This window comes from Dipodomys merriami, unplaced genomic scaffold (genome assembly GCF_024711535.1).
Source record: "Dipodomys merriami isolate MVZ:Mamm:240054 unplaced genomic scaffold, mDipMer1.0.p SCAF_11, whole genome shotgun sequence".
NCBI classification, from domain to species: domain Eukaryota; kingdom Metazoa; phylum Chordata; class Mammalia; order Rodentia; family Heteromyidae; genus Dipodomys; species Dipodomys merriami.
This window is the reverse complement of record NW_027202382.1, coordinates 35,388,651-35,401,277: the sequence shown is the minus strand read 5'-3', so window position 1 is coordinate 35,401,277 and position 12,627 is coordinate 35,388,651. Positions and strand designations below refer to the sequence as shown.

Genomic DNA, 12,627 nt, shown 5'->3' with positions numbered 1-12,627 from the left:
AGGACACAATAAGCCACATTCCTTTTATAACAACATGAAGACAATACATAAATTTCAAGTCATAATGGTTGGAGAGCCTTGGAAGAAAGAACTCTCTGAACTAAAATTTCAGAGAAATTTTAGAGAACTCTTCCTAAGTAAGCTTATTATCACCAGATGTTCTGGAAATCCAGGGTAAAAGAACTGATTGTAAGATGTCATGAGGCCAAAGAAAGAGTCAGACAGATCCAGCCTTGAACAGAGTACAATTTATTGGACGTTTACTGGAAGTATAGTGAAGGGCAGCAACAAGATCAGTGAATTTTCTCATCGTGGGTCAGAGGAGGGAGGCTAACATGGTGACAAACATAGCTTTTATTAAAGCCAGAGTGTACATTCCTGATACTGAGGGTGCCAAGTTCCAGTTGTAAAGCTCCATTTACCAGTCCCGTGAAGTTATGTGTTAAGCTGGCCACAGTCAAATCAAGGTGGACTACATCAGGCAGTCTCTCTAGAGGATTTCTGTTGACTCTAGGCATAGACTTGGCCTACATAAAGGAATTCTTCCTGAGGAAAGAGGTACAAGAAGAGCTTTTGGAAATCTTGGAGTTTTCACAATGGTTGGAAACTAGAGAGACCTTAAACACAAGACCCGGACTCAGGCCATTAGCTGACTATGCAGGAGATGAAGGTAAGTCAGAAATGTAGAGAGAAATCACAGTTTTTTGCTGAGAAGACAGGATCCTGTTAAAAAGGACTACAACATACAGCCATCTCTCTTAAGACAATGCCGGGCTCTGAGGCTACATGAAGTAGAATCCAAACAAAAGCCACAGTGGCCAGTGCTAATCACTCACAGATTTTTTAGGATTGAGGAAGCAAAGGGCTATAACCAAAAAATAGGGATGAACCATAGGTGAACTGACAAATACTAAAATTGCAATCCATTTTCAGTTTACCTCAATTTCTGATTGGACTGAGGTAATTCTTCATTATATCTACCTTACAGAGGAAAAGAGAGACCCTTCTTATACCATGTCTGTCATAAGATTAAAAAATTCAAAGGGAATGCATAGATGGGAAAACATAATCAGTAAAAAGAGAAAATGTAAACATTGGAAGCAGAATCACAGGTAATGTACATGTTAGAGCCAGAATACAAAGACTTACTAAGAGAACTCCATGGAAGTGAACAATATAACTCGTGGATGGAGACGAGAGAAAGGGACTAAGAGAGAAAAAGCGAATGAAGGAACAGAAGACACTGTACAAAGGAAATGTACTCATTACCTGGCTTGTGTAACTAATCCCTTTGTATATCATCTTGTTAATAACAATCAATAAAATTTTTAAAGACATATTAAGATTTATTAAATCAATATATTAAGAAAACGGAGGCCATCTAGATATAGTGTCTCATTCAGGAGGCTGAGATTAGGAGAATCATGTTTTGAGGCCAGCCAGGGCAAAGAGTTCAAGAGATCCTTTTTTAATCAAGAGCTGAGCATGATTGCACACATCTGTTACCCCAGCTAAAGTTCATTATGGTGGCACATGCCTGTTGTCCAAGCTTTGTTGGGAAAAGTAAAACAAGAGGATTGTGGGCACATTCCAGGTGGGAAAAAGTGAGAGTCTATCTCCAAATGACCAGTGCCAAACAAAGAGCTGGAGGCATTGTTCAGCCTGCCAAGCATGAAGCCCTGAGTTCAAACTCTCTTACTGCCAAAAAGAACAAGAGAATAGAGGCAAGTCAGACCAATTGGACAAAAAGAGGTAACATTTCAATAGAGGATTGTACTCTATTAAAAAAGAATCCAATGGACAATCTAGACTGAAAAATATAATACTAGAAATTAATAACCCTTTGGGTAGGCTTAAAAACAGATTGAACACAGTGAAACAAGTTAGTAGAACCAAATACAATGCAATTAGGATATCCAGACTAAAGCATTTAGAAAAAATAAAATGGAAGGAACAAAGCAGGAGAGACATGTGGGACACTGCCAAAAACAAAAAACAAACAAACAAAAAAACTAACAAAAATGTAATAAGAGACTCAGACAAGGAGGAAAGAGATAATGACTAGGAGTTTTCCAAACCAATGAAAATCATCAACTCACAGGTTCATAAAGCTGAAAAAACTGAAAGCAGTATTTTTTAAAAAAAGAAAAGAAAATCACATTTTGGAAAAATTAAACTATCAAAAACTAAAGACAGTAGTCTTCTGATCTTCAGTTTTCCTTAAAAAGCCACTTAAATACTGTTTTTTAAAAAAATTATGGCACATTACTCTGACAAATAAAATTCTCCTAAGTGATTTTATGGGAAAAGAGTGGCAGAATATTTAGAATTGAAAGTTCCCTGGAAAAATCAACCAATGTGGATTGGGACTTAGGCTCAAGCCTCTTCTTTATATAGTGAAGCAAATACAGAGAAGCTGATTTTGCAGAAATTGCATTACATTTTTCTTTTATGTAATTTGGTCCCTGCCTACTTGTCAGGTATATTGTATACTATTCTTTTTCTTTACTATCTGTGAAGCCAGGCACACTGGCTTCTGTTTCTAAAACAAGCTATGTTCCCTCGCCTCAGGGTTCTAATACATGATCTTTCCTCTGACTATAATGGTCTTTTTATTTTACCTCTACCCCATGGGGCCCCTTTGCCTTATTAACTCATGTTCTTCTTTCAGGCCTTTAATTAAAGGTTACCTCATTAGAAAGTATTTCCTGATGTTCCACACTCAATGAAAACACCTCTGTTTTATGTTCTTCCATGCACCTGTATTTTCATAGTATCTATCAAAATTTATAATTCTGTATTTTTTTGGTTATGAATTACACATGGCTCACTCCATGCTAAGTACCAAGAGGACATAAAAAGTCTCAGTTTTCAATATACAGTCTTTAGCAATGATCTTGGCCTAGGGTAATTACTCATCCACTGTCAAATAAATGAACAAATGAGTGGGGAAACATGCAAAACAAAGGTTAGGTTACATGTTGAGTACCCAGGGAAATGTTTTATTATCCTGAATCTATTCCAATTGCTTCCCACAACTTTTACAGCACCAAAAAGTCATGTACATTGAAGGTTCTTTTTATTTTTCCTTGCAGCAATGAGGTAGCTCTTTTTTACTGTTAAGTAAATGCCAAGCAGTGTTTTCTCTGGCGATAATGTAAATCAAAAGAAATCCTTTATATGGTTATGATTTCTGAAATCAGCTAATAATGAGAGAAATAAATAGTTTCTTTGTTTGGAAATATATGGAACTATAATCCAATAGGGAAGAGTACAAATGCTTCGTTTTTAAAATCACAAGTTTTATATACAATCTTTCCCTTTTCTTCAAATGAAATTAGATTTTCTTTTCTGAAAGTGCTGTGGTATGATTGCCCCCTGGTGGCCACTCACGAGGTTTCCACAGTCTATTCTTGCCCACTTCTGGTCTTTTTCTGTAACTTTTTAGATTGAATTAGATTTTTAAACTACCCTTTTTGTGGTAAATTTATTGGTAAAAATATTGAAAACAATTTAATAATATCAGACATCTTAAAAATACTTCTTTAATCCAGTAATTTTCTTTTCAGGGGCCTATTCTGAAGAAATAATTCTAAGTTCATAAAAAAACTTTATGTTAGGGGCTGGGAAGGTGGCTCAGTGGTAGAGCGCTTGCCTTGCATGCATGAGGCTGTGGGTTCAATTCCTCAGCACCACATAAGCAAAAAACAAAAAAAAACAAAAAAAATCCTTTATGCTAAAAATGCTCACCAAAAAAATATATTAAAAAATGCTCACCAAGGTAATAATTAGCAATAATTCTAAACAATTATATACCCAATTTTATAAAAATATGGAATTAAGTTAATCACATCTAAGTATTATTATGTGGCTAGTAACATAGAAATCAGATCTTTTTTATTTTCTTTCTTTTCTTTTTTTTCAGCCACAGGCCTTGAACTCAGGGCCTAAGCACTGTCCCTGAGCTCTTTTGTTCAAAGCAAAAGCTATAGTACCACCTCCAGTTTTCTGGTGGTTAAATGGAGACAAGAGTCTCACAGACGTTCCTGCCCCAGCTGTCTTAGAATCTTAATCTCAGATCTCAATCTCCTGAATACCTAGGATTACAGGTGTGAGCCACCAGCACCCAGATAAAGATCAACTCTTTATCTTGGGAAAGTTACTTAATCTGTTTCTTTATATATAAATTTTGGGTAATAACAGTAACTGTCTAATAGGTTGTTGAAAAGATTAAATACAATACTTTTTACGTATAATACAGTAAGTCCCCTGCTTATCTTAAGCAATCAGTAAATAGTAACTATTAATATATTATCATTAAAATATTTTCAAGAATTACTTATATAAGTACATGAGAATGTGAAAGAAGCAGGATACAAGCTAAAATATTGAAAAGATGTCTTTATTAATAAGTTCATGAAGGTTGGGAGATTTTGCTTCTTCCTTTTCACTTTCTTTGTTGTTTTTTATTTTTATTTTGAAATTTTAAATAGAAAGACCTATAAAGAATATTATAGCAAATACTTATGGACTTACATCTAAAATTAATAAGTATTAACAACTTGGAATTTTGCTCTGTGTTTATAGATATGAGTATGTGCTTACATATTTGAAATAGAAAGTTTCAAATAAGGTTGGAGACCTTTTTGTATTCCTCCCTAGTCCAATTAAGAATTGAAATTTAACATAAAAATAATATGTTCATTATTTTGGTTTTTCAAATCTTTCTTCATTTGTTAGACGATTTTATATCACCATCTCACTGTCCCTTCCCCTTTTTTGGTAACATTTCACTAATAAGGGAAAGAAACAAATAAGAGGGTTTAATCTATTCTTAGCTCATTTTATAAAATTTCAGTATCTTCCTAGTTTCTTTAGAGTTTACTTACTTGCCTATGTAATAGTAGTTCTAAGTGTCCTTGAATCTCTGGGGCCTCCAAAACAAAGAATGTGAGCTGTACTACCCCTTTGCAGTCCCTTCTTCATGTGTTCTGTTCCTTTGTAGTCTGTTGAGTACCCTGAGTGACAGAGGATTGAGACAGAATATTATGATTAAGCAGAAATTTGCTTCTTCCTTTTCACTTTCTTTGTTGTTTTTTACTTTTATTTTTAACTTTAAATAGAAAGACTTATAAAGAATGTTATAGCAAATACTCATGGACTTACATCTAAAATTAATAAATATTAACACCTTGGAATTTTGCTCTGTGTTTATAGATATGTGTATGTGCTTACATATTTGAAATAGAAAGTTTCAAATAAGATTGGAGACCTTTTTGTATTCCTCCCTAGTCCAATTTTTTTCTTCCTTCCTCTACAGAGAAAAGCAGGCCATAGAATTCTCCTATAGCCTTTCAGTCCCTGTTTAATTGTATTCTGTATCCATTTGCCTAGTATTACTTACTTCTTTTTTTTTTTTTTTTTTTTTTTGCCAGTCCTGGGTCCTAAACTCAGGGCCTGGGCGCTGTCCCGCTTCTGTTGCTCTAACACTCTACAACTTGAGATACAGCACCACTTCTGGCTTTTTCTGAGATTAATTGGCAAGGAGTCTCATAGATTTTCCTATCCAGGTGGCTTCAAACCACAATCCTCAGATCTCAGCCTCCTGAGTAGCTAGGATTACAGGCATTGAGCCACTGGTACCTGGCTAGTATTTTTTTAATTTAAAAACTTAAGCATTTTTCCTTGTTACTTCTGCATTATGTGTTTCAGCCATTGCTGGTTTAATATTTTTAGTTTATTTGTTTAAATACAGAACCAAAGCTATGAAAATATCACAGTATATGCTTCTATTAATTGATATGGAGGTTATTTTATTTCTAGTTTTACATAATTTGCCTGTTTTATACTATAGTCACCAAGTAACAAGGGCATAGTATGATTCTAACCATGTTCTTCACCTTCCCCTAAGGGGACATCGAATTTACAGATGTAGAAAGAATAAAATTGTGGTGCAGTAGAAACTAAATACCATCCCATCCTTACTACTTTTCCTTATTCTGGTAATTCTTATGTTCTTTTTGTTTCAGCCATGAATTTCAAAAGTTACCATGCTTTCAGGGCAAATTTTAACCTTAAAAAATAATTTTCTTCTTTTAGGTGCTTGTTTAAACTGCCAGGAAAATAGCAAAGGGGATCACTGTGAAGAATGCAAAGAAGGATTTTACCAGAGTCCTGATGTCACTAAAGGATGTCTTCGCTGCCCTTGTTCAGCAGTGACATCTACAGGCAATTGCACAATAAGTAAGGCCTTTCTCTAAATCTTCATTTCAGAGCAGGGAAAGTCTGTGAAACCTTCATTGGTAGTTATGAATTTTATTGACAAATTGAGTTCTGGATGTTATATGTGAAAGTAACTTATAAAACCAGAAAACATTTTCCTTTCTAGAAATTTACCATCTAGCCCAAATATATATGTAAAGTAAGACTTAAAATTTCTTTTCTTTTCTTTCCTTTTTTTTGGGGGGGGGTGGGGGAGAAAGGGAGGTCAGTCGTGGTTCTTGAACTCTGGGTCTGACTCTGTCCCTGAGCTCTTCAGCTCAAGGCTAGCCTTCTACCACCTGAGCCACAGCGCCACTTCCAGATTTTTGGTGGTTAATCGGAGATAAGAGTCTCATGGACGTTCCTGCATGGGCTAGCTTTGAACCACAATCCTCAGATCTCAGCCTCCTGAGTAGCTAGGATTACAGGCGTGAGCCACCTGCACCCAGCTGAGATTTAAAATTTCTATAGCCAACACTATAAGTTAAAAACAGGAACTTCATGGGCTGGGAAGATGGCTCAGTGGTAGAGCGCTTGCCTTGCATGCATGAGGCCCTGGGTTCGATTCCTCAGCACCACATAAGCAAAAAGAAAAAAGCCGGTAGTGGCGCTGTGGCTCAAGTGGTAGAGTGCTAGCCTTGAGCTGAAGAGCTGACGGACAGCGCCCAGGCCCAGAGTTCAGGCCCACGACCGGACCCAAAAAAAAATAAAAATAAAAACAGGAACTTCAAAACTGAACAATTTTTGCTTACCAATTTCATGGTAACATTCACTAGCTACTTTTTCAAAGGTACCTAATAATATTTACTGGTTGTGTCTATTTAATAATCTCACAAATACAGGTAACTCCTGTTTAGTTGATAACAATTAGTTATCTATTGCTGCATAGCCAATTATCTTAAAATGTAACAGCTTAAAACAATAAAGTATTATATTTTTCTTTTTCTGTTAGGAATTTAAGAGCAACCTAAATGGATAGTCCCAATTTGAGATCTTTCTTCTCTTTTCTGACTCCTTTTAAAATATGCATAAAATTCAGTTAAATGAATAATTCAGTGTTTTTTGTATATAATCACAATATTGTACAACAGTTCTTGCAATGATTTTTGAAACATTTACTTGCATTACCTCTCCCCATCAAACAACAACAATAACCAAACACAAAACACAACTCTGAAACCATTTGCAGTCACTCCCATCCCAAGTCAGCTTTAAGTAACCTCTATATGGATTTGCCTCCATATGGATTTGCCTATCCTGAACATTTTATATAAATAGAGTCATATATAGTCCATGTATCCAGCTTCTTTCATATGGTGTAGAATTTTCAAAGTTCAACTCTGTTGTAATATATATCAATACTTCATCTCTTAATTGTCAAATAATATTCCACTCTCTGAATACAAATTTTTTTCTATTCATTTGTCAGTTGATGGACATTAGAGTTGTTTTCACTTACTAGCTATTATAAATAATGTTTCTCTAAGCATTTGTGCTCACAGTTCTACACATATAAATGTATTAATTTCTCTTGAGTGTACCCTAGGAGTGGAATAGCTGGGTTATATATACCCACTGTCTGCTTAACTCTGCAAGGAACTGTCAAATTACTTTCCAAAATGAGTACACCATTTTATATTCTTATTTTTACTTATTTGTCTGAGGATTCTAAATTGTCTGAGGGTTCAAAGCCATCCTGGGCAGGAAAATCTGTGAGACTCTTATCTGCAATTAACCACCAGAAAACTGGAAGTGGCACTGTGGTTCAAGTGGTAGAGCACTTGCCTTGAGCTGAAGAACTCAAGGACAGCACCCAAGCTCAGAGTTCAAGCTCCACAACCAACAACAACAACAAAAAATTAAAAACTTTAGAAAGCTTATAAAACTATGATTTGTAAATATCTGCTTCGGTTGTATGGCTTGACTTTTTACTTCCTTAAGTCCTTTGCAGGTAAAAAGTTTTACATTTTAATGATTTGATATGTTTTATTGTTCATATTGGATGGGATTTCTCATGCAGTTGTAATCAGCCAAAACAATAGCCAGAGCTGTACTCAGTAGTCTGAAGGCTTAATTGGGACTGTAGAAATCTGCCTTTTTTTTGGTTGGTCGTGGGGCTTGAACTCTGGGCCTGAGCACTGTCCTTCAGCTCTTCACCTCAAGGTGAGTACTCTACCACTTGAGCTACAGCACCACTTCCGGTTTTCTGGTGGCTTATTGGAGATAAGAGTTTCACGGACTTTTCCTGCCCAGGCTGGCTTTGAACCACGATCCTCAGATCTCAGCCTCCTGAGTAGCTAGGATTACAGACGTGAGCCACTGGAGCCTGGCTTAGAAATCTGCTTTTAAGATGGTTTACTTACACAGCTTGATGGAGCCAAAAGGCTCCTATTACTTGCTATGTGGACCTCTTCATCCAGGTACATACATGTCTTTCCAACATTGTAGCTGGCTTCTTCTGCAAATGAATAATCCGAGAGAGAATGAGAGAGAAACTGCAATGTATTTTGTAATCAAGTCTCTGAAATCATAGAGGTTTCATAATACCCCATAGTCGCACATGCTTATCCTATTGAGTGTGGGAGTGGACTCCATGAGGTACAAATAACAGGAGGCAGGGAGCATTTGAGACCATCTTGGCTGCCATCCCTGATGAGGAGAACTAGTATGTCCCTCTTTCCAAAATTAATGAAATTTTGGGCTGGGAATGTGGCCTAGTGGTAGAGTGCTTGCCTAGCATGCATGAAGCCCTGGGTTCAATTCCTCAGTACCACTTATCAGAAAAAGCCATAAGTGGCACTGTGGCTCAAGTGGTAGAGTGCTAGCCTTGAGCAAATGAAGCTCAGGGACAATGCCCAGGCCCTGAGTTCCAGCCCTAGGACTGGCAAAAAAAAAAAAAAAAAAGTTTTAAAATTAATGAAATTTTTATTTATTTCACAAATAATAATTGAGCATTGTGCTACCAAAGGAAATAAAAGTAAAAAACAAAGGAATCTGCAGTGTAACATAGAGGAAAATACATAAATAAAGCATTGAATATAGCAAATGTATTTATGGGGCAAAATAAGACACAAACTAGTAGAAAAGAAAACACAAAAAGCACATATTAAGAGTAGCAAATGGGGTCTGGGAAGGTGGCTCAGTGGTAGAGTGCTTGCCTTGTATGCAATGAAGCCCTGGGTTCAATTCCTCAGTACCATAGAAGCAGAAAATGCTGGTGCTGTAGCTCAAGTGGTAGAGTACTAGCCTTGAGCTGAAGAGCTGAGGGACAGCGTCAAGGCTCAGAGTTCAGGCCCTACAACAGATAAAAAAAAAAAGTAAAAGTAGCAAATATACTTATATGGCATAATAGAATACAAAAGAAGAATGTTCTCTTGTACCTGGGATTGCATGTTATGAAATTTTTCATAAAAGAAGTGATACTTTAGATAACATATTACTTATCACTATATATGTAGCTGTTTGCTAATTACTTAGGATATTAGAAGGACTATCTAGAGTCAGAATATGGAAATATTAATATTTCAAATAATAATATGGAAAATTAATATTTCAATCTATATCCACAATATCAAAATTCTAGTTTTGGAACACATTAATTGTATTAAGCAGTTTAAGATTTTAGAATTTCATAGGAATTTAAATAAGAACTTTGGAGTCCTTGACTCATCTAGAGTATTGTTTGTTTTAACATCAGACCTGATTTAAGAGATTTGACTTATAAAGGATTTCTGAATAAACTTGATAAACTTTCTTGAAGAAGATGCCTACAAAACAAATATGGCTGGCACTGGTGGCTCACACCTGTATTCCTAGCTACTCAGGAGGCTGAGATCTGAGGATTGCGGTTCAAAGCCAGCCTGGGCAGGAAAGTCCATAGACTCTTATCTCTAATAAACCACTAGAAAACTGGAAGTGGCACTGTGGTTCAAGAGGTAGAGTGCTAGCCTTGAGCTGAAGAGCTGAGGGACCTCTTAGGCTCAGAGTGCAAGCCCATGACCAACCGGAAAAAAAAAAAAAAAAATATATATATATATATATATATATATATGCTTGAAATCCTTGTTCTCATCTGCCCTTTCCAATGACTATAGATTCCACAAGGGTAGAGACCATGTCTGTATATTTAATGATTTTATTCCTATTCCCATCTGTTGAATGAGTAGAAAGGGAGATAACAATACTCAGGGTAGAACATGGTTAGAACTGGAGCTGTGAGAGCTTGAGGGAAGAAGGATAATTTCCTACTGGGAAGTATAGAAAAGTCGTCATAAAACAGGTAACATACAAACTGGGCCTTGAAGATCTAGCAGTGTGTCTATGTAGCAGTGAATGGGAGATCAAAGCCAAAGGCTGAATAGGGATCTGACAAGTCCAGTTTGGTCAGTATGTAAGTGGTCTAAAATACATCGTGCTTACACTGCAGGATAGGGGTAAGGGGTACCCCACTGATTCAGATATTTGACCCTTTCAGAATTAACCATTTCTGATGCAGAAAAATACAGATTAGTGCACTACAGTGTGATGGGTCTATGCATGGTGGATGTTCCATGAGGGAACACTCTTCCAGCCTGGGGGATTATTGAGAGGAAGTAATAGTCCTGTGATGAGAGTCAGAATTTAGTGGGGGACAAAGGAAGAATTTTTTTTAGGTAAAAAATCAATAAGAGCAAAGAAACAGAGATGTTAAAATAGACAATCTGATTTTTAAAGTCTTATTAAAAACACAAAGTCGCCAGGTGGCAGTGGCTCATACCTATAATTCTACTTGGGAGACTAAGATCTGGGGATTGTGGTTTGAAGACAACCCAGGCAGGAAAGTCTATGAGACTCTCATCTCTGATTAACCACCAAATAGCAGGAAATAGAGCTGTCTTGAGCAAAATAGTTCAGGGACAGCACCTAGGCACTGAGTTCAAGCAAAAAACAGGAAAACAAAGTTATTTCTAATAAGGGAGAAAGAATGAAACAGGGATTTTGAATGCCATATCACAAACACCAGTGAGTCTGAATTTGATAGACATAAAAGCCTTTGACAAATCTTGATTTCAGACCTTCAATCTATTTCATCAGGATTTTTCCAAATCATTATTATTACCGTAGTAGTTGAGCTCCAGAATTCTATAATTCTATACCATTATAATGTGTAAGTTCCTTGAGAACAGAAATATAAGCCTCTTGTTAAGTATTTTCTGTGTGTCAGCATTTGCATGGGTTATGAACTTATTCAGTTGTCATAAGTTGCTAGAGACAACTTAAGTATTTCTGGCTTAAACCCTTTATTTGGAATATGGAAAATTGAGCTTCAGAGTTCAGTAAGTTACTTGAGATCACACTATCAACTACAATCAAAAATGGTAAGTTGAAATTCTTTATCAGATATAAATTCTATGAGTATATTAAAAAAAACATTGACACATATTTCAATGTATATGATGTGAATTATATTTCAAAGTTGTTAAAATAATAGTAAAATAGACAACAAGGATTCATTATTTTATAAATACCATCAAAGATGTGTTGAATTGCTACAAGTTTCATGACCCATGTAAATTATTTCTTTTGTGATAATTATGTGTTCAGATAACAAGATTGTTCATATTTTATAATTGGAGATTATAAGAAAGGAACTAGTAAACTTGGCAAATAAAATTATGGTTTTTGCCATTAAAAACACTTATAAAATCTCATTGAGACTCTCAAAATCATATGAAAAATTTTTAAAGGAGCAAATAACTATGGGTTGGTTCCTACTATATATGATGAAATTATTCACTTAGCGGGCATTTATTGAGCATATACTGTTTATCTGGCACTATACTAATCATTAGAGATAAAGATGGAGAAAATAAATAGGTCACAGTATAGTAGGAAAGACAGACAAGTACTCAGGTAATTACAATTAGAATTATGTGTTACAGGTAAGCATAGAGTAACCCTAACCCAAATGGGGAATAAAGCACAAACTTTTGTGCTTCTGAGAAGCAAATGGTATCTAAATTATTTCCTATTGTCTGATTCATCAAGTTCAACTGGGGATAGGGAGGCAGGAGAATATTCCTAGAAGAGGAAGAAGTATGAACAAAAACTCAGAAGAATGCAGGCAATCTTTGGGAGGACACTTAAGTCATTTATGTGCTTGCACCGTAGCAGGTGGTGGAATGTGAGGTAAAGGGAGAAGAGTTGGAAGAGGTCAGTAAGGGTTCGATTATGAAGGCTACTGAAAATTCTGTTTAATTTTCACTTAATCCTGAAGACATTAAGATTTGAAGAGCTGTCTCTAGAAAAGCACTATGCTCAGATTTACTGTGAAGATCATGGGGGTGCAATGCAGACCTATTAGGAAGAGACCTATGAGGCAGTATT

General features: G+C 35.9%; 1 protein-coding gene across 1 annotated transcript in view; it reads left to right on the top strand.

Moving 5' to 3' along the window:
* The window catches only part of Megf9 (multiple EGF like domains 9), a 91,654-nt gene that overhangs the window by 70,871 nt on the left and 8,156 nt on the right, over nucleotides 1–12,627 (top strand). Inside the window, exon 4 of the mRNA XM_070012633.1 lies at nucleotides 6,100–6,243. Coding sequence (XP_069868734.1) covers nucleotides 6,100–6,243 — 144 coding nt within the window. The remainder of the gene's footprint in view (nucleotides 1–6,099; nucleotides 6,244–12,627) is intronic.